At 41.2% G+C, this 20,789-nt stretch overlaps 1 protein-coding gene across 1 annotated transcript; it reads right to left on the bottom strand.

The window, feature by feature from the left end:
• Positions 1 to 2,154: 2,154 nt before the first annotated feature.
• LOC148144490 (scavenger receptor cysteine-rich type 1 protein M130-like) lies at positions 2,155 to 20,267 on the bottom strand. The gene is made up of 13 exons (XM_087975347.1): positions 19,850 to 20,267; positions 18,969 to 19,283; positions 15,743 to 16,057; positions 13,705 to 14,022; positions 10,140 to 10,457; positions 8,612 to 8,952; positions 8,095 to 8,425; positions 7,958 to 7,999; positions 7,657 to 7,773; positions 6,191 to 6,298; positions 4,810 to 4,923; positions 3,486 to 3,617; positions 2,155 to 2,174 (listed from the first exon to the last, which is right to left on the bottom strand). The coding sequence occupies exons 1-13, from the start codon at positions 20,265 to 20,267 to the stop codon at positions 2,155 to 2,157; spliced, it is 2,889 nt and encodes a 962-aa protein (XP_087831473.1).
• Positions 20,268 to 20,789: the final 522 nt, after the last annotated feature.

Raw genomic sequence — 20,789 nt, 5'->3', positions numbered from 1 at the left:
TCTCTGTCCCAATTACTCCCTTGTGTTAAAACTGATATAACGCCACCCTCTGCTGGACTGCCAACGCCACTGCATAGGAGAAGATGCAGCGTACCATCAGAGAGAGAGAAAGAGAGCGACCAACTCACAGCAGCATCCAGATACAGAAAGACAACCATCTATATTGACGCGCACACCGGTACCCACGACACTGACGCACATACGCTTCACACAGATGCAAGCACACAGACATGCACACACTAGTGAGATGATTTCAATTGTACTTCAGGTTCCCTCAGAGTGAAAGATGTTTCTGTTGAGAAACCAAAGAGTTTCTTCTGCAATGTCGAATTGATTTATCTTTGGGCTGTTTCCTGACATTGTACACCTTAAATCGAACATTTGCTGGCAACTGTATTCGGGGACCTCCCAGTGAATTGTTTTAACAAGGAGAAATGATGAATATTCTTGCACTTTGTGCAATTTACATATCTATGTAATTTATTGAGTCAGATTCTAAGTGATGGAAGAATTTAATATCTGAAGGGGTCAGGCCAACACTGGGTCTGTTCATCTCCTTCTGCTCATATCACAGGGGCAAGGTCGATTGAACAAAATTTCTACAAGCGCAGGTTTGAAGAAGAAAGTGTGTTGCTGGCAGCATCCAAGAATGATTCCTGAAGAAGGGTTCATACCCGAAGCGTCGATTCTCCTTCTCCTCGGATGCTGCCTGCCCTGCTGCGCTTTTTCCAGCAACACACTTTCAGCTCTGATCTGCAGCATCTGCAGGCCTCACTTTCTCCTTGAAGAATAAAGTATCGTTGTAACCTGGGAAATTCACAGGCTTGAATGCTTTATCCAAGAAACAATATCTACCGCTTATGGACTGGTGTTGGTTGGCATTGTCTCACTTGGAATACAAGAGGAGGACGGGGTTGGCGGAGGGGGTAGAGAGAGGAAGCGAGAGAACTTCTGGCAGCCAGAACTGTGTGTCATCTTCCAAATGTGGCCGAATTAAAGTTCGACAACACACAACCTGACTGCATAAAAATTAAACCACGTATTTTCCGACTAATGCAGGAAACCTTGTCATGTGCCTCCTTGCTTACCTGACCCACCTGATGCAAGCAGATTGTAAGTCACGATCCTTCTGAATGTTAACTTTCCAAGTTACCTTTCGTTTCCTGTGTTCTTCCATCCTGCAATCAGCGTTCCAACGTACTGGCCGAATCAAAAATATTCTCATATTCAGAGATGCAGTTGCACAAGCACAGCCAATTACAACCACTCTCACTTACTCACTGACACTCACACACATACACTTGGCACTGACATCAACAAACGGACTCAGAATCCCAAAACAAACTTGCAATCACTGCATTTTTATTGATGAATTGTGTCCTACATTTGCAACATCACTTTCAGAAATATTCCCAGTTCAGGGACAGAACATTTCATTCAATAAATAGCAAAACAGCACTTCATAGAATTCTTTGGCTTGACAAGTTTAAAAGCCTCCTTCATTCGGTATGAGAAAGCAAAGCAATTTCACATGGAATGTCCTCAATTCCTCATTGACAAGCCACAGGACCATCGTCCACTATTGTGACTTCAAACATTCACACTGAGAAATGAATTACGTAATGTATGCACACATAAAAAATAACTTCGATGCACTCTGTTTATACCCACTTTTAACTCATTAAAACACACAACATGCAATTTTTCAGATATATTTCAAATGTATATATATGCAAATATATACATTTCAATGCCAAAGTACATGCTGCTGAATTACAACCAGTTGCACCTTATATTGAGAAAAATATTTTGGAGATTCAAAACGATAGTCGGTGACTTCTCGCAATATTAGGACGTCCCATGTTGAAATCGCTTCTAAAATCGACCTGAAATGATAAAGAAAATAATTTGAGTCCACGCGTTCAAGTCACCTCTGGCTCTATTCACAGCACATGAATCTACCAATCTGTAGCTGAAACTCTCACTCCATGGAGTAGGGACGAGACTAATTCTGCCTCAGCAAGGTCAGACTGATGACGGGCCATATTTGGAAGTCACATTGACATGTTTATCTATCTGTGTGTTTAGTATATCACTGGCCATGCACGATTTTGCAGGTGAGATGTTGATTGAAAGTGCAAGATAAACAAATATCTATGGTTTCTTTCGCACTCCTAAAACAATTTAATAGATCTCTGTGAAACAATAAAAGTTGCTTTCTTCATTAATTTAAACAATCCTCACGAATGTATTCAATGTTTAACTGAAAAATAAATGTCAAGTTTCCCATGATGATTTTCAACATTACATAGTGCTCAAGATATTTCAGAATTTTGCTGAAAGCCGAGGCATCCCATTCTCTCCTCTGCATCAGAAACATTGGAACTCAGGAGGAAACGTCGCAATTATGGGTTTGATGCGAACATTGTAAAAGTTTGGATCGCACATCCAGTGTATGTCAACAGTGAAGGCGCCACCGATATGCGAGTTATCAGGGGAAGTCAGATGTATTTTCTGATTGGACAACAGAGGTAACATGGCAATGGCTGTATCATAGTTCTATCGAATCATGCAGTGCAGGGAAGCTCATTTGGCCATTCGTAATCAGAAGCAAACAACGGGAATTGCTAGAAAAAACCCAGCATGTCGGGACACATGTTTGGAAGACATCAAAGTTAAAGTTACAAGCCCGGTGACCATTCTTCAAAGAAACATAAGACCTTGGTTGTTAGTGTGGTGACTGTTACATGTTACAGGAGAGTACTCACAACAGTAATTAAACAACTCTCTGTGAAAAAGGAGAGAAGGTGAAGAATAATGGAAGCGGATAACTAGGAATACAAGGAACAATGGAGCAGTTTTTCTTTTCCAAAATTCCATTCGAAAACACTAAAATGGTTAAGCAGCTGATCAGATAGTCTGGGTTTCAAAGGCAACCGTGAGTTGTTGGCATTTGTAATGTTCAGCTTAAGGAGACGTATTCTTCTTCGGGAATGGGTGTGAGTGCAGTTCCTGAAAACAACCACATCCAACGCACGTCTCTTTGCACATTACAAGTAAAGGTCCTGGGCTTTGTATTCCATGTGAGCTACAAGAACTAAACCGTTCAAACTGTTGAGCACGTAAAACCCCATCTTTCATATTCTCCATACAGCCAGTTGATGACGCATTGAAACAGCAATTTTGTAGATTTGTAATTACAAAATTAGGTGAACATCAGCTATTCGAAGAACTGACAAAACGCAGGGTATGATGAATCGCATCGAATTCATTTTTAAAGACGGTTCTTTATGCTTTTGAAATAAAAATCGTTCTCCAACAATACATTGCTTTCTCAGTGACAAGCTGTGGAAATGAGGCACAGGTTTGGACGTTGTTCTAGGATTTTCAGTAAATATAATATTATCATGGAATGGAAAGGAATTATGGCAGTGTGAATGCACAGAAAGGTGGTTAAAGATGTGAGTATCTGTTATTCAACTCACCGAGTGAACAAAGACCACTGTCATCATCTGTAAGTGTGAGGGGTTCATCAGGATCACTGTCCAATTGTAACTTTCCATCATGACAGTCTGCATCTTCAGTCTCAACATCGTCATACTCACCACGAATTCGACCTGGAGAGAAAGATGAGCATCACTGATACAAATTGAAATACACAACAACGATAACTAGAAAACGAGACGAATGTCTCAGATAAGGCGAGTGCTGGAAACTGAGACCAGAAGAGTTAGGTCGGTCATCGTAATTCTGAAGTTACGGAATGAGCAGAGTTGGTGCAAATTAGGATTGTTTTCCCTGGAAATGAGAAGGTGAAATGTTGTCTGATTGAATTATTCAAGATAATAACCCGCATAAGACAGGGAACATAAAGTAAACTACTTCAACTGATTAGACTATTTTAGCTCGAGGTGTTATACACAGAATTAAAGCCAGACCGTTCAGGGAAGATGTCAAGAAAGGATAAAGCTGTACAGGGTTTGGAAATATATTTCCCAAAAATTAGCTGATGTCTGATCAATTCTTCATTTTAAATGTGGCCGAGATTATTGTTGATCAAAGGTATTTATGGACATGATTCAAAGGCAGGGAGCTGGATTTAGGCCACACTATAGTTTGGAATTATCTCATTGAATGCAGGAAGAGGTACGAAGGGCTGAGAGACCTACCGCTGTATCTGTCTTGCAATTGATTGACTTGGAGCTGAGCATGCAGAGTCGCTGGCATGCCTGCGATGAAACATGAAATGATGACGACTGTAGTTGGGGAAGATAGGAAGGAACATCTCTCTATGGTGGAGAGATCAATGACCAAAGGCCATACATTTCAGAGAAGTGATGGGAGAAGTAAACAGGAAATCTTCGACTTTCTGCCAGGAAGGGTGATAGAGGCAAAACACGCTCAAAAAAGTATTCAGTGATGCACTTGCAATGTCAAGACATACAAGGCTATGGGCCAAGGTGTGCTGGAAAAATGCGATTAGAATGATAACCTGGTTGTTTTTGTAATGTTCAGCTTAAGGAGACGTATTCTTCTTCGGGAATGGGTGTGAGTGCAGTTCCTGAAAGCAACGACATCGAACGCACGTCTCTTTGCACATTACAAGTAGAGGTCATAGGCTCTATAATCTCTGTGAGCAACAAGAAAGCTGGACAGACCATGCCCATGATCATGTGATATCATAACAGCGATTTTCACTTTAACCAACATTCCTCATGAAACAGCCAGTGATCACACTACCTTGTGAGGATTGCCATCGTTAAGTTTGTAGGACGAAAATTAATTGACAGAAAGTAATGCCATACACACCTGGAATGCTGTTGGATTTCACCTCAAGATTTTCAGATCCGGGATTATTTTCAGTCAAGTTGTGGCTGGTGTAGTATTCAATGCGATTGAGTGAGTCAATGGAAGCATAAATTACTAAAAATAAAAATGGAGAGTTATTTTCAAGCTCGAATTCCAAGAGAAGCCATGACCAATAAGATTGAGAATGAGGCAAATATTCTTCAACCAGAGGCTTGCGAATCTATGGAACACAGATGGCTATTGAGGCCAATCAGTGTGTATTTAAAACAGAAATACAAAGGTTATTGATTAATAAGGGGATAAAAATATCCAAGGAGAAGGCAAAGCAAAGTGGTTGAGAAGCACATCAGCCCTTATTGAATGGCAGAATAGACTCGATGAGCCAAATGATCTAATCCTGATCCTGTATGTCGTAGACGTATGAACTGTAGTTGAAGGTTTTATGTTATTAATTGTAGGGTGACAACAGAAAGTATTGTTCTTTAATCGTGCCTGTAGAAATATCTGGAATAATGTCAAGTGAACCCACTGCGGGAAGGAATATGATATAAGATCTAAGAGCAGGAGTACTCCATCTGACCGTTCCAGCCAGTTCCGCCGTTCAATAAGATCATAACTGATCTTTTCGTGGCTTCAGTTCGACTTACTCACGATTTTAACGTTCAAAACATTATTCACCCCAGTTCTAAAAACATCTGATGAGGCAGGGAATTCCATAAATTCTCAATCCTGTGGGTGAAAATGTTCCTCCTCAATTTAGTCCTAAATCTGCTATCTGTACTTTTCAGGCCATGTCCGTTCAAATAATAGTCATTTCTAATTTTATTCCAACCAAAATGGATAATTTCACATTTATCATCTACCAGACATTTTCTTTCCATTCATTTACACTGTATCTGAACACCTGCAAAGTTTCAGAGTCATATGCACACTTTCAGCACCACTCATCTTCTGTGATTCATCATATTTGTTTATACATTGATTCCTCAATTTTGCTTCCGCTCTTTGGTGCTGTGTAATCCATACTTATGGCAAAAGTTATATTATTTTAAAATCAATGGCGAACTGATTAGTTGTCCAGCCATCTGAAGGGGTCAGGGTGGAACCAGGGTAGAAGTGAAATTGATAGCTCTGTTTGCCTTTTCAAATGCATGCCAGAAATAATCTATCAGGAATGTAGGCCAGTGGGAATTATCATATTGAAATTCTTCATCTCACGAAATGCGGACATAGACACAGTTAATGAGATACCTTCCCACACACGACGACTGTGTTTTAACTAATAATCATGTTCATTCAGTCATTGATCATGGAAGACTGCAAATTAAATGGAAGCTATACTTATCCAGTCATGATTCACTATACAATAGGAAATATATACCTGGTCCATGTTTGTGATCAGTCCTCTTTCCAGGGGGAATATTCTCAATTTCTTCATAAATTCCTTGGTACAAACCAAGGCGTGAGCCTCTGCCACCAAGGTAAAGTTCTGTTGAATAAACAATAGACTGGTCAGCATTTGTAGCTGAACACTCGCAGAAACAAGGTGTTTATATCTGAAGAACCAGGGGAGAGAAGAACGAGTTCACACAATGCTGTAGATTAGAATCTTCACACAACGTTAACTGATCGCTGAAGGGAGAACATCTTCGAAAAACAAGTGAACAGGCCATGATTAATTTCCATGTCACATCAGTTACCGATCCTAGTATGTTAAACAGAAAGAGCGAGATTTTCTTGTTGGTACAAATATGGGTATTTTGTTCTAATTTTGCTGATTCAAATATTTGTTCAAGAAAATTCTCAGCTCACAATGGTGCATGTGAGTGAAGATGTTGAGTGCAGAAAATGAAACTCTTTAATGCAATGAACAAATGAAAATGTGAATAAACTGTATTTTTTTAAAAACTTGACAACATTGAGGAGATGACAAATTAATGCTCAAGATACAGTGGCGCTTACAAAAAAGGTTGATAACTATGTTGTTAGAATTGGACTACTTTCATTAAACAATTGCATAGTTATGACAATTAGGTAAAAACCAAAACGGGACAAGAATGAAATAAGGTGTACCTTGATGACATTGATCGTGATAGACTAAGTGCATAGCATTTATGGCTATATGTAAACGAAAATTAAGAGCACGTGAAAGGGTAGAAAATGATTGTTATTGGTGTTAATTGTCATTGCCAACTCGTGGAAAATGGTTCCCAGGGAAACGCTTTTAAATTACTGTGCAAAGTACAGAAGTATCATTTGCTTAGTCAAGGGAAGCCATTTGTTTCCTTCCTGAAAGTTCCCTTAAAAGGACCCTTCATCCTCTCAATGATCTTGGGTTGTGGGAGCAGCACCCAGACACTGAAGAACCATAAATGAACAGTAACTAATGAAGAAATATTTAGAGGCAGTCTGCAAATAACTCAATGAAACGGAGACATATTGTTGCCATCATTGACCTGCTCTGGAATGTCATGTCTATGTTAATTGAAAGATAAGAAAGTGCAGTCTTTATATTTCTTTCCCAATGATAATGACTGTAGCAACGCCACATTACACCTTAATTCAGTTTCTCTCCAAATATATTGAACTACTTGACGCATACTTCACACAGTTAGAATATTCTTTTAACTACTATTTACAGTTTTGATGCAGTTATCTGAGTGTTTATTAAAACTAGCGTTTCATTGGGCAAAGTACCTCGAAATAAACAGAACCCAAGAGGTGACGCACAATCGTGACAATCTCAGTCAAACGGTGGAAGAGTGCAATAAAATTCTACAGCCCCGAGAACATATGCAACAGTGAAAGTGACGCAGTGTTAGCTCAGTCGGTAGATATGATGCTTACCTTTCATTTGCAATTTTCTTTGCATGACTACCAGTAATGCGATTAACTCACAGATTAACAAGACTCCCAAAGATGAACAGACGACAACAGGCATGGAAATAGACGGGATTTCCTGCCCTTAAAGGAGGGAGTACAAATGGGTTTAGCATAGTTAAGGTCTGTCATGGAAAATTGTAAATAATCATCATTAAGGAAACAATGACACTAGCTTCCAAATCGTGAAAATGCCAACAACATCAATGTCACTTTTCAGGAAAGTAACGCGAACACAAATACTAATAATAATATCAGTCATAAATACCCGCAGGTGGAGGTGAAGGGGAGACCGTCACCAACTCGGATCCTGTGGAACAGAAAGTACGAATAATTATGAAGGAAATCAAATAGTTGCCCTGATTTTGAACATTAATGGCGCACGTCAGTCAGCATCAATCTTACCAGAGCACTTTACGCTGGCAATTTCCTTGTGGTTACACTTGCTTTTAGCTGGAGCTGCGGAGAGACAGTCCAACAGAGAGAATTCTCTTCCCTTACACTTCACATCATTCTGCCAGATAACATCTTTCTCCTGGGAGAGAGCGGCCTCATCTCGGGCTGATAGAGCGAAGCCACATCCCAGCTCTCTGCAGACAACATTAGCATCAGTTATATCCCAGGAATTGCCACACAACGTTCCCCAGCGTTTATCGCACATGATTTCCACTCTTCCAGAACAGTTGCTGCTTCCTCCATGCAAGTGCACACTGTCTTGCGTATCTGTGGTACAGAACTGATTATTATTGAATGCAGTGCAAAGCAGAATCTTCAAGAATTGGCACATAGAGAAAGAAGACGCACCTAATTGTTGATGGCAGTAAGTTGAACTGAGGGTCTGCTCCTTTGTCACATTGCTCTCTGTTGGAAGGAGAAAGATGCTCAATCTATTGGGAATTCATGCTTGAAATGACACCCGAACATTGAGAAGGCTTGTCATGTTACCTGAACAAACTACACCAGCATCTTCCCGGTGTTGACAGTCGTGTTGACCCCACGGATCTGTGTGACATTGCCACAGTGTCGACTCGTGTGACAGACACTCCATCTCATCGAGCCAAATAGTTCCCGTTCCTGCTCCGAATGACTGAGCGTCGTACTCAACATACTGGAACGCACCACAGTGCAGCTGTTTACAAATCACTTTGGCAACGTGTGGATCCAATGTGTCTGAACACACTGTTCCCCAGGTCCCATTGTAGAACACCTCCACTCTTCCCTCACAGCGATGCTTTCCATTCACCAGCCGCAGCTCCTTGTGTTCTGTTCAAACAATAACAGATATCCAGAATGTTAGATTGTTCATATCGCTGGTGTGTCCTGTGATTGCCGAAACGAGCAGGATGCATGATATGAACAAAGGTAATTGCTGGAGAAACTCAACAGAATCTGTGAAGAGAGAAAGCACCGACAAATCTCCAGGTCCAGTGACGCGTATTCTGAATTGAGGAAGTGTCTCTGGACATGAAACGTTGTCTCTTTGTCTCGACGGATGCTGCTAGACATATGAGTTTTTCCAGAAATTTTCCTTTTTTGTTTTAGATTCGCTGCATCCGCGGATCGTTGTGTTCAGTTTTCTTCATGACACATATTGCAATGAAAAAAGGAGTGAGCCAAATGTGTATCGTGCATGGAGTTTAGAAGGACTTGACCAAGGCACTACTAGAATCTGGCGAACTGTTTGAGAACCCGAAATGGTCGAGAAGCAGAAACTGACAGAAAACAGAAAGCCTGTGTTAAAGGTAAATTGTCCACTTTGCAGAAGTGACGATCCACTGGAACTGGTTCTGATATCATGGCTGTTCAATTATATATATATATATAGATAGATATGCAATCACTTTTAATTTTGTATCACCAGGGAAGTTTCAAACTGCTCAGTTGGAAGCAAATTACGGAATCTTTTTACCGTTCTGAAAAATCATGAAAACCGCAAGTGCACAGTAATAAACAGGCAGTACAGGTCTGATACAATTGTACAGGAGCTATGTCTGATACAGTGAAGTCTGCTCGGAAACATAAAGAAAAAAAAATCACTCCTTCATTTTCGAGCCACAAATAGTTCGATAGACACACGAACATGTCTCATATTTCTGGTGGCTCGTTACAAAAGTAAAGATCATAAATTTGGAATTCATTTTTAGCAAACCCTTTATGACAATCAGGGCAATATTGACATCCACTTGGAGTCGTGACAACAGATCAAAAATGACACTTTTCATGACAAACGCGACGTGTATCAATAGAAGATTTAAAAAACTGACAGAAAAGCAACTTAGATTAGAGAAACGAATTGTTCTTTCACTTTTTGTGTACATGTAAGTGTCAGAGAACGTTTCTTTAAATTACTGCCGCTGCTCTACATTCCTTCGAGTTCAGTGAACATACGTCAGCATGACGTCTCACCTACAACATTCGAGCAAATTAAAAGCATTGAAGAATGGCCTCACCCGAGCACATAATTCTCACATCCTCTTTATGAGAACAGTCGTCTTGGTGACCCAATGGTACTGAAGGACATTCCCAGAGAAATGACTCGTTTCCAGAACACTTCACATCCTTCCACCAAATGTGGCCTGAGCCCGGTCCAGAGGACGAAGGGAGTGTCATATCCAGTGCTTTTCCACAACCCAGTTGTTTACAAACGACTTCAGCGTCTACCACATCCCATGAATCATCACAAACTGAGCCCCATATTCCATTGTAGTAAATCTCCACTCGACCAGCACAAGGGCTTCCACCATCTGACAGCCTTAACTGAAAGTGATCTGTGAAAAAATTACACATTCAATGCACATTCCCTTCATCACTCAGGGCAACATAGTGTATAGATACAGGAAAGAGCGTTTTAAATGTTCTCATGAGAAATACTTATTGTGCTGAAACATAATTTCTTACAAAATTAATCGATCAAGTGTAACCTTTTAGCAAGAATGTACAGCACATAAATGTTTCAAAATATCTTATTGCACCTGGTACTACCAGGTTCAGTTTCCCTTTCTATGTTGAACATTCCGTGAAATATTTTGCAAACAGTTGCATTTGTGCTTTCTCTTCCTGTCACTCCATTGATGTCTGTCCACGCGTTACTTTGTCTAATGCTCAACCTATTTTATAGTGCACATAACTGTACGTTCGTCCAATATAAATACCGTCTCAGCTTTCATTCATCAGCGCACATGAGAATACTATACATTACGAGAATATAACTGAAAGACAACATATATATTAGCATGACAGCAATAGCACTTTGAGTAGTTGTAGAAGTGTAAATACTGAAAGGGGACGAAAAGTCATTTCAGGTTATTATCACGTGTACTTAGATACAAAGGTCCAGAACTAATTCACAGAATCACCGATTTCAGAAGTCTTCAGCACAGAGAAAGAACCACCAATTCTGTTTCTGTCAAAAACAAGCTCCAAAATATTTTAATCTCATTTCCCAGCACTTGGGTTCGTCCTTAACTCCTTCGCATCACAAGTGCACATCTAAATATATCTTAGATTTCCCTAACGCTTCTGCCTCTACCACATTTACAGGCAGTGAGTTCCAGACTACTCCCCCGCCCCAAGTGGATGAAAAAGAATATCCTCAGGTCCCTCTGAACCTTCTGTCCATCACCTTAACTCTATGCCGCAAGGTAAGCAATTGCATAACATAGGGGAAAGATTCCTTCTTGCTTATTATACACCTCAATCCTGCCCATACTCAGTCGACTCTGTTCAAAGGAAATGAATCCAAATCTGGCCAAGTTGTCTACATAGCTAAATGTTGTTCATCTCAAGAAAATCTCTCATACGTTGCCCCCTGCATTGTCTCCATTACTGTCAAATGCATCCTCTGATGTGGATTCCTTAACTGCACACAGTTTTCTGCTCTGGTCTAAATCATGCTTCTTGCAATTTGAGAATAAACTTGTTCGCCCTTAAAACACTGTCTTCAGCTTCTAACGAACCATTTTATGATCTTTATAGAGGAAAAGTGAAGCTTCCATCAGGTCAACAGCATAACAGCTGTTTGTAAGTTATTCTGCACAATGGAATTTTTGACAACTTGTGCGCTGGACCTGACACGAGAGGAGACCTTGCCTGAGCTCACTGCTTGCAAACTGCTTTTCTGATTGATCACAAGTCACACAGTTGCTTATATCTACCGCACAGCATTCCAATGTTGTTGCAATGTCCCCGGTTGTAATTCGAGATGACTACTTTACACACATTCACCAAGAAGCCATTGCCGAGACATTTCAATGAGCATGAAAGCGTTCCTTCAGGGTCTCATCACCATCCCGAGATACATAACGCACAACGACTCCCAAAATATTATATAATTCCAGTGCGGCGACTTCGCATGTGAAACATCTCAAGACATTTGTTTTGTATGGAATCCATCTCTCGTGCATTATCTACAAAATTCAAACTGCGCTTTCAGTCTCTGCAATGCTTCACAAGATCAAAAGTTTCTCAGAGAAGATAAAAAGCTCTACTAATTGAAAGAAATGCGGTCATTTCAAGTAATGGAGTCCTAGAGATGTCCAGCACAGAAACAAACCCTTCAGTCCAACTCCTCCATGTCAATCACGTATTCTAAATTAATCCACTCCTATTTGACAACATTCCGCACACATATCTCTAAACCTTTCCTATTTATTCACAAATCCAGATGCCTTTTAAATGTTGTAACTCTACTATCCTCCAACACCTCACTGTCAAGATATTTCATACGTACAACCTCTTTTGTGACAAACATTGTCCCTCAGTTCCATTAGAAATCTTTTCGCCTTACTTTTAACCTCTGCCCTCCAGATTCGGATTTCACTATCCTGGGGACAATGCCTTGTCTATTCACCTTATGCATGCCCCTCCTGATATAATAAACTTCTGTCAGGTCTCCCTTCAGCCTCCGACCATTCAGGGAAAAACGCCCCAGTCTGTTTATCTTCTCCCTATAAGTCAATCCTTCCAACTCTGCTAACATCACTGCAAATCTTTTCTGAATCGTTTCAAGTTTCCCAGCATTGTTCTTCTAAAAGGGTGGCCAGAATGATACACATAATTCCAAAAGTGGCCAACCAATGTACAGCCACAGCATGACTTTAGAACTCTTGTATTCAGTGGCACGGATCAATGAATGTAAGAGTACCAATCACCTTCTTCACTGCACTGACTCTCCATGCCTCCATTTTCAATGCACTTAGAGTCTGCACACCGATGTCTCATTGTCTGGCAACAATCCCCAGGACCTTACCATTAAAAGTATAATTTGTGCACGTGTGTCAACTGTACTTTTGGGTTAAGAAACTGTTCTTAGATTCCTGATTAGATTGATTTCTTAGAGTGTGGAAACAGGCCCTTCGGCCCAACAAGTCCACACCGACCCTCTGAAGAGCAACCCACCCACACTCATTCCCCTACATTTACCCCTTCACCTAACACTACAGGCAATTTAACATGGCTAATTCACCTATACTGCATATCTTTGGACTGTGAGAGGAAACCGGAGCACCCGGAGGAAACTCACGCAGAAACGGGGAGAATGTGCAAACTCCACTCAGACAGTTCCCTGAGGCGGGAATTGAACCCGGGTTTCTGGCGCTGTGAGGCAGCAGTGCTATCCACTGTCCCAGCCTGCCGCCCCTTAAGATTAGATTAGATTAGATTCCCTACATTGTGGAAAGTGACCCTTTGGACCAACCAGTCCACACCGACCCTCCGACGTTTAACGCACCCAAACCCATTTCCCTCTGACCAATGCAAACAACAATCTGCGCAATTTAGCATAGCCAATTCACCTGACCTGCCACGTAATGCTTGTATCTCACAACAAAATGGTGTCAATTTCTCATATTCATCCATCTGCACCCGCCGCCCACCTCAGATCTGCTTTCATCCCAGAGATGAATAAATGGTTTCAGTGGCACTTACAAGCAAGTGGTGTACATTCTCAATTTACTCAGCAGATGAATATTTGTCTTGATATATCTGAGCTGGTTTAAATGTGAAGAGTCTACTTACCTGAACAGAGGACCCCTACGCTACTGCCTTCGATGTCAGACGAATTCAATGTGTTGGAGATCCTGCAGTCCTGGAGCTGTGATTCATGTCCATGACATTGGACAACATGTACCCACGAACCACCATCACTCTCCCCGTACTTTGAAGAATTATATATTTCTAAGGCATAACCGCATCCCAGCTGTCTGCAGACAACGTTGGCATCATTCTGATCCCACACGGTATCCTGCACTCCGCCCCAGCTTCCATGAGAGAAAACTTCAACTCGGCCATCACAGCGGCTTTCTCCATTCACTAGTCTTAGCGCCCAATTTTCATCTGCAAAATAAGAGTTACTGAGAACAGCGATTGAAATGAACACAGATATTCGAGAACTAACAATCATAGGAAAATGTGTGATTTGCAATCATAAAGATATTTTGTCCATTTACTTTTTCAAATACTTTCATCATGTCATTACATTTCTTCTGAAAAAAAATTGAGAGGGGCGTGGAAATAAAAGTGCTGCTACTCTGGCTTTCGTTGAAAATAAAGTCTCGTCTTTAGCTCGCGACCTCATCCATTCAGGCCGACTGTCAGTCTGCAGATGCTACTCGTAGGCTTTGACCATTTATATGTTGCCACTACTCTCATGGTTGAGGGCAGAGCATGTTGCACGGGGCAAATGACCCGCAACATGACTGAGACAACGGTCAAGAAGATAATGGAAATTGAGGAACAAGTCTGTTTGAGAATTATGACATTCAAAACACTTGTGAACATTTGGGATAGCACATAAATTTTAAAACGTGATACTGTCACTCACTAACGTAACTGCCAATATTCTCCATTTTCTTTTGAAAATTGTCTCCACGCTATGGATACGTCAAAATCTTTTATTAGAAGGTACGGGTACGAATACATCTGATTTCTGCGGAGCCATTTGTACAGATCCTGATATTCCCTGCCAGGAGTTGAGGGCAGAATGTCATGTCGTAAAAATGTTGACACGAGTAATTCAGATGATTTATGCATTCTCTGGAGGAATGTTGGAAAATGTATGCTCTGGAATTGGAGCCCAGTTTCAGCTCGTGAACAGGGAAACTATGAAGAAATATTGAAAACAAAACTCATGCAGCCCCTAATGTTTGTCAGGAAATCAAATCTGGTTTCCACATTTGATATGCCCGATAAGGTCTTCAGGCTCATAAAAGAGTGACAAAATCACAACTAAAGGCCTGTAAAACTAACTTAGTTAAAATGAAATCAGGCATCAGCACCGATCCTGGCCTCACCAGTTACATCTCCGTTCCCTGAAAGACTAAGTATCAGAAAAATTATCGTTTAAATGTTCGTGAAATATTCCAAATCTGAAACAGTACAGAGAGTTTAGAAGCACTAACACAATTGGTAACCCAGGCAGAATGGATGCATTATTGGAGAGACAGGGGATTGACATTTGAAGAATGCGGCAGTAATATGCAAAGATTTAGGAAATTAATTATCATCTTGGATGGCATTCACAATTTTTTAAAAAAGATAATGTACATTTAATACAAATTAACTTCCGAAAACTCAAGTGTCGTATCTCAGAACATCATTGTGCCAAATCAAACATGGCCTCTTGATTTGCAAAGTGGAGGTAGAAATTAAGACCTGGTGGTGCTGAGAGTGCCCGAAATTCCAGAATGGCAGCTGGTAAAGATCAAACTGAGTTAATAGTCTGGAACGGAAAGTTAGTCTTAGCGATGGTGACAGTCAAACGATCATCAATTCTCCTTACAACTCATCTGGCTAATACTTTTCCTTATGGAAGGACATCTGCCCCGGTCTAACCTTTTCTGACGGACATATGACTGCGGATTATTAACCATATAGTTGAAAGGTAATGACTTCCTGAAGTGAACTAGTGCACCAGTTAAACCGAGATGAATCACAAAAGGCCAACAGGCCATGGGCTCACCAGTGACATTCCATTAAGGTATAAATAAAATAATTCCAAACTTTAAGTACACAGAAACACTGTTTCGCAAAAGAGCAATTGCTATAAAAGACACACCCGAGCAGATGACATTGGCCATACTTCCATGTAAACAGTTGAAGCTTTCCCCATGAGAAACTGGACAATTCCACAGTCGTCGCTCGTTTCCGTTGCATTCATAGTTTTCCTTCCACACTGGTCGGGCTCCCCTCCCAAATCGAGTATCTCTCGGGATCGACTTTACAGTCCCGCAAAAAAGGTGCTCACAGACCACATTGGCGTCTTGTAAGCCAAAGTAAACACCGCACAGCGTTCCCCACTGCTCTCCATGCAGGACCTCCACTCGCCCAGAGCACCTGTTCTCCCCACCAACCAATCGTGGACCATTGTTTCCTGTTTTGGATCAAATAAAGAAACAAACGTTTGCAAATATCCACGCACTTGTTCGAGATTCAAAAGAGAAAATAAATCGAATTTCATCCTCCATTGCCCAATACAACACATGACAGTTACAATGTCTTTAAAATAATTACGATCATTTCATGAAACTCTTTCCACTATTCACATTTAAAGGGTATTCCCAAGATAGTGATTATGATCATTTACCTCAGTCCTGGAAAACCTATGAAACGAGGGTGTAAAGGTTGACTTAATGCAGTCCATAGTTTGATAACAGCAGTGTACTTTTGGTCCCGATTGCTCGTGTAGGTTAGATTGACTTTTGCAATCATGCAGTAATGCTTAACTCAATTTACTGATGAATACGTGGCTGCATTCTTGTTAGAGTGATGTGGTTGATGGTGATTTAACCTGATGGTCACTATTCATCAGCCGTGGGTTGAGCTCAGAAGGTGGAGGAACAGAGGGATCTTGGGGTCTATGTACATAGATCTTTGAAGGTTGCCACTCAGGTGGATAGAGTTTGTAAGAAGGCCTATGGAGTATTATCGTTCATTAGCAGAGGGATTGAATTCAAGAGTCGTGAAGTGATGTTGCAGCTGTACAGGACTTTGGTTAGGCCACAGTTGGAGTACTGTGTGCAGTTCTGGTCGCCTCACTTTAGGAAAGATGTGGAAGCTTTGGAGAGGGTGCAGAGAAGATTTACCAGGATGTTGCCTGGAATGGAGAGGAAGTCGTACGAGGATAGGTTGAGAGTTCTCGGCCTTTTCTCGTTGGAACGGCGAAGGATGAGGGGTGACTTGATAGAGGTTTATAAGATGATCAGAGGAATAGATAGAGTAGACAGTCAGAAACTTTTTTCCCCGGGTACAACAGAGTGTTACAAGGGGACATAAATTTAAGGTGAAGGGTGGAAGGTATAGGGGAGATGTCAGGGGCGGGTTCTTTACCCAGAGAGTGGTGGGGGCATGGAATGCCCTGCCCGTGGGAGTGGTAGAGTCGGAATCATTGGCGACCTTTAAGCGGCATTTGGATAGGTACATGGATGGGTACTTAATCTAGGTTAGAAGTTCGGCACAACATCGTGGGCCGAAGGGCCTGTTCTGTGCTGTATTGTTCTATGTTCTATGTAAGGACATTCATGGCAACTTCAGATTGTGGGGGTAATGAAACAACGCTGATGGCATTACCTTATATCAAATACCAGTCATTCAGCCCACTGAGGTCGCCGATTCCATCAGGGTGTTACAATACAGTGCAGTTAACGAGGCGAATGTATTAAATAATTATTTTTGAAGGCAATTTCTGAAACATGGGCAACAAATGAGTTTACATGTTTGAGGCAATTGAGATACTTATAATGTTAAAAGTTTTTTTGTACAGTGAGATGTTGAGCATCCAGGTGACCAAATCATGACCAGTGCATCAGATGCTGGCTGCAATATGCAGTTTCAATAATATTAACCTTTATTCTCCCATCGAACCTACAGTAATGAAATCAATTATAACCTGTGAAAGTGTACCGTTTGGTAGAATGTGACATGGACTTCCCCGAATTTGCATTGAGGTGCAGAGTAACACTTCAAAATTAGCCCCTGGTACCATGCATCAATGTTTTCAAACCATTATTCATGACATCTCCCAACTTCAGTAGAGCATGCAAAGAGAACAGAACAGATAAGTAAGTGACAGATGAAACTTTAAGCAAAGAAGTTTGAGGCAGTATATTTTGGCAGCCTGGAAAATGACTTACAACGTGCATTTAGATGTTTTCACCTTTTCCCTCTTCATGTTGTGAATAAGTGCACTTTGACAGAAGTGCTGGAGCTTCAAAAGCTGAGATACATCAAGTTGACAGAATACTTGGTAGAGGAGTCAGCAATGCAACTTAAACTTAAATTTAAGAATAGAAGAATTTCGGGCAGAAAGAGAGAAATAATTCCTTTGCGTTTGGGAAGATAGGAAAACATTGTTTATAATTATGTGGAACACATAATTGACAAAGTGTGTCCTGGCTCTTGAGGAGATGCATACTCGAAGAGATACGCGAACAGGCTTCTATTTTCGACTAATGTGTATTGTACAGGTTATGGATCATATTGAAGCAATGGAGCTGGAACTGATAGAGATATACGAGAATATTACTTGATGAACAAAGCAGCAAACGAAAGAAATTACTGGACCTGCCAATTGATCATCGAAAGAGTAACTGGCAATAATGTTACAATTTAGGACAAAAGGTGCACAGTTTTACATATTGGAATGCAATGAATCAGACTGTTGACAAAGTGCATACCATGCAAAATATAACGTGTTACCAAGGCAAGATAAATTTACAGCAACGTGAAAGTTCTGAGATTGAGAAGGGTCGCAAGTAAGGGACAGAACGGTGAATAAATTACCATGATAATATCTATCAGCCAACGAGTGTTTGTGAGCTGGAACTTCTTGCTGAAAAAGTTGTTGTCAAGAGTGATCTTCAATGATGTCATACAGTCTGTTTGTATTGTTAAAAAATATAATCGGGTCAGGGAGATTCAGAAAATAAACAATTGTCTTGTCATAACTTTAATTGTGTGAGGTTCACATCAATGTATCTGTATCGACCAACGATTCATATTATCCTCCATGAGCGACGTTTAGTCAACGTCGACGCTAAAGTGTATTGACTGTGGACAGTTGAAGAAATGTCTTTCCCAATCCAAACGCAAACGTTTTAAAATGTTTAAATTTTCAATAATTTCGTGTATATTTTACCTCATCACTCTTGTGCCAGAGAACATGAGAATCTTGAAGATTAGTTCAGATTTGTCACGGTCAAAGCAATGTCAGGAATGCCAGCGACATTACTCTTACACACATTAAGCGGAAATGTGTCTTTTTCTTTAGATAAGCTTGTACTCACCAGAACATATCAGGGTGACATTGTTGTGTCCAGTGCAATCCTGGTGCGTGGTTGAAGACCGAGGGCACGTCCCCAGCTGAGTCTCATTGCCCGTACATGTGAACACCTCGGTAGCCGTGAGGACAGCACTGCCTCCAGAATGCATCGAGCTTGAAACAGACACTGCGACTCCACAATGAAGCTGTGCACAGGCCACATTGGCGGTTTTCAAATCCCATTCAAGCCCACACATTGTTTTCCAGGTGTCACCGAACTGAACCTCCAGTCTGCCAAAGCATTGGGAATTTTGTGGTACCAACCTCGGAGCTCTGTGATCTGAGATTTGTTTAAAAAGCGCAGAATCAGAGCAATTTATAGCAACAGCGACTTAGATTATTTTCTGATAAACATTTATATGATTAATTACAGGTCTGGCATTTCTGGAAATAAATTGTTCCTACAATCAGTTTGCTGCCCTGTCGATCTCATTCATGTTCAGCCATAACCCCGACCCTCAGCTGTTCAGACAGAAAGCAACTTTCAACCTGAGGATAAGTGACAGAAAGTGATTCTGCCAGCCAACACAATGTCTCATCTCAGTATGCATTGGGTTGTAAATGTGATCATTCCTGCAGCGCAGTTCTCTCAATGTGTCTTCAAGTGGCATGACAATGGACACCTGTCGTGCCCCTTTACCGGATTGGAAACGGTAACGGGAATTCACCTCTCCCATTCGCTTCAAATATTCACGCATTATATTATGAAACCGAATGAATTGGGCGTTTTTTAATTATCATGTTAATAATATTTGGATAGTTTTCGCTCTGTTATTATATCCCTTTCTGGTTTCAGGCAGCTCCGGCTTGTGATAAAGCTCCAAAGAAATGGTAATAGATTTTTACCTGAACAGATGACACCAGCATCATTGCTGTGTGACCAGGAGAGGTGATCCCAACTCGCTGATCGACACTCCTTCAGAGCGCGCTCGGTCCCGCTGCACTGAACATTCCAGGTCACAATGGGTCCGGATCCTCGTCCAAAGTGAGCCCCGCCCGGGGCAGAGACCGCGGTCCCGCAGTCCAGCTCCCGACACACAACTGCGGCATCCGGCAGGTCCCAAAAATCATGATCGACTGTCCCCCACTGTCTCCTGTAGTGAATCTCCACTCGGCCAGCGCAAGGACTGCCCCCATTCTCAAGTCTCAGCCTCACCGTCTCTGTAAAATACCGAAATGGTAACCAAAGTGAATACTGCACAATTGTGAAAGCTCCAATTGCTGTCTGCATTCCCAGCTCATAATGCAATGGGAGTGATGGCATGGCAAAAGAAATGCATGCTATCGCAATGTAACTCACAATACGTATTGTGGATGGTGAAATGCCATTTTAGAAGTGATGCTCACTCACAGAGAGCGAGGGTCAGAAAAATGTTTCCACAGAAACAATTCCTCTAAACTGGCCTAGGTGAGGAGAATTTTTATTACTCATTCATGACATATGGGCGCAATGAATGGCGAGAAAAACACAACTGATCCTCCGTGCATCTGAAAATGAAACAGTACTTCCGTCTGTCACAGCCCGAAATATTGTGGGATGTATGATCATATGAGCACAATGTACAGCTCAATAGTGAGTGAAATGGTTTATATACATTGCTGAAAGCAGCACTGTGTGTGTAACTGAATTTTCACAGTATCCCCATGTGTCGTCTCGATCTGAGAATGGCAATGTGCGTAGGAACTGATCCTTAACACTCTGCTCCCCAGCAATCCTGAAATGAGAGACCTTCAGAAGTCATGCAACCCCATTAGTTATGAACAGACAGCTGTTCAACATGAATTT

Source organism: Chiloscyllium plagiosum, unplaced genomic scaffold (assembly GCF_037043375.1).
Source record: "Chiloscyllium plagiosum isolate Xiang-an unplaced genomic scaffold, Cpla_swu_hap1 HiC_scaffold_27, whole genome shotgun sequence".
Lineage (NCBI taxonomy): Eukaryota > Metazoa > Chordata > Chondrichthyes > Orectolobiformes > Hemiscylliidae > Chiloscyllium > Chiloscyllium plagiosum.
Note: the sequence above shows the minus strand (reverse complement) of the source record. Positions and strands in the feature narration are given on the sequence as shown.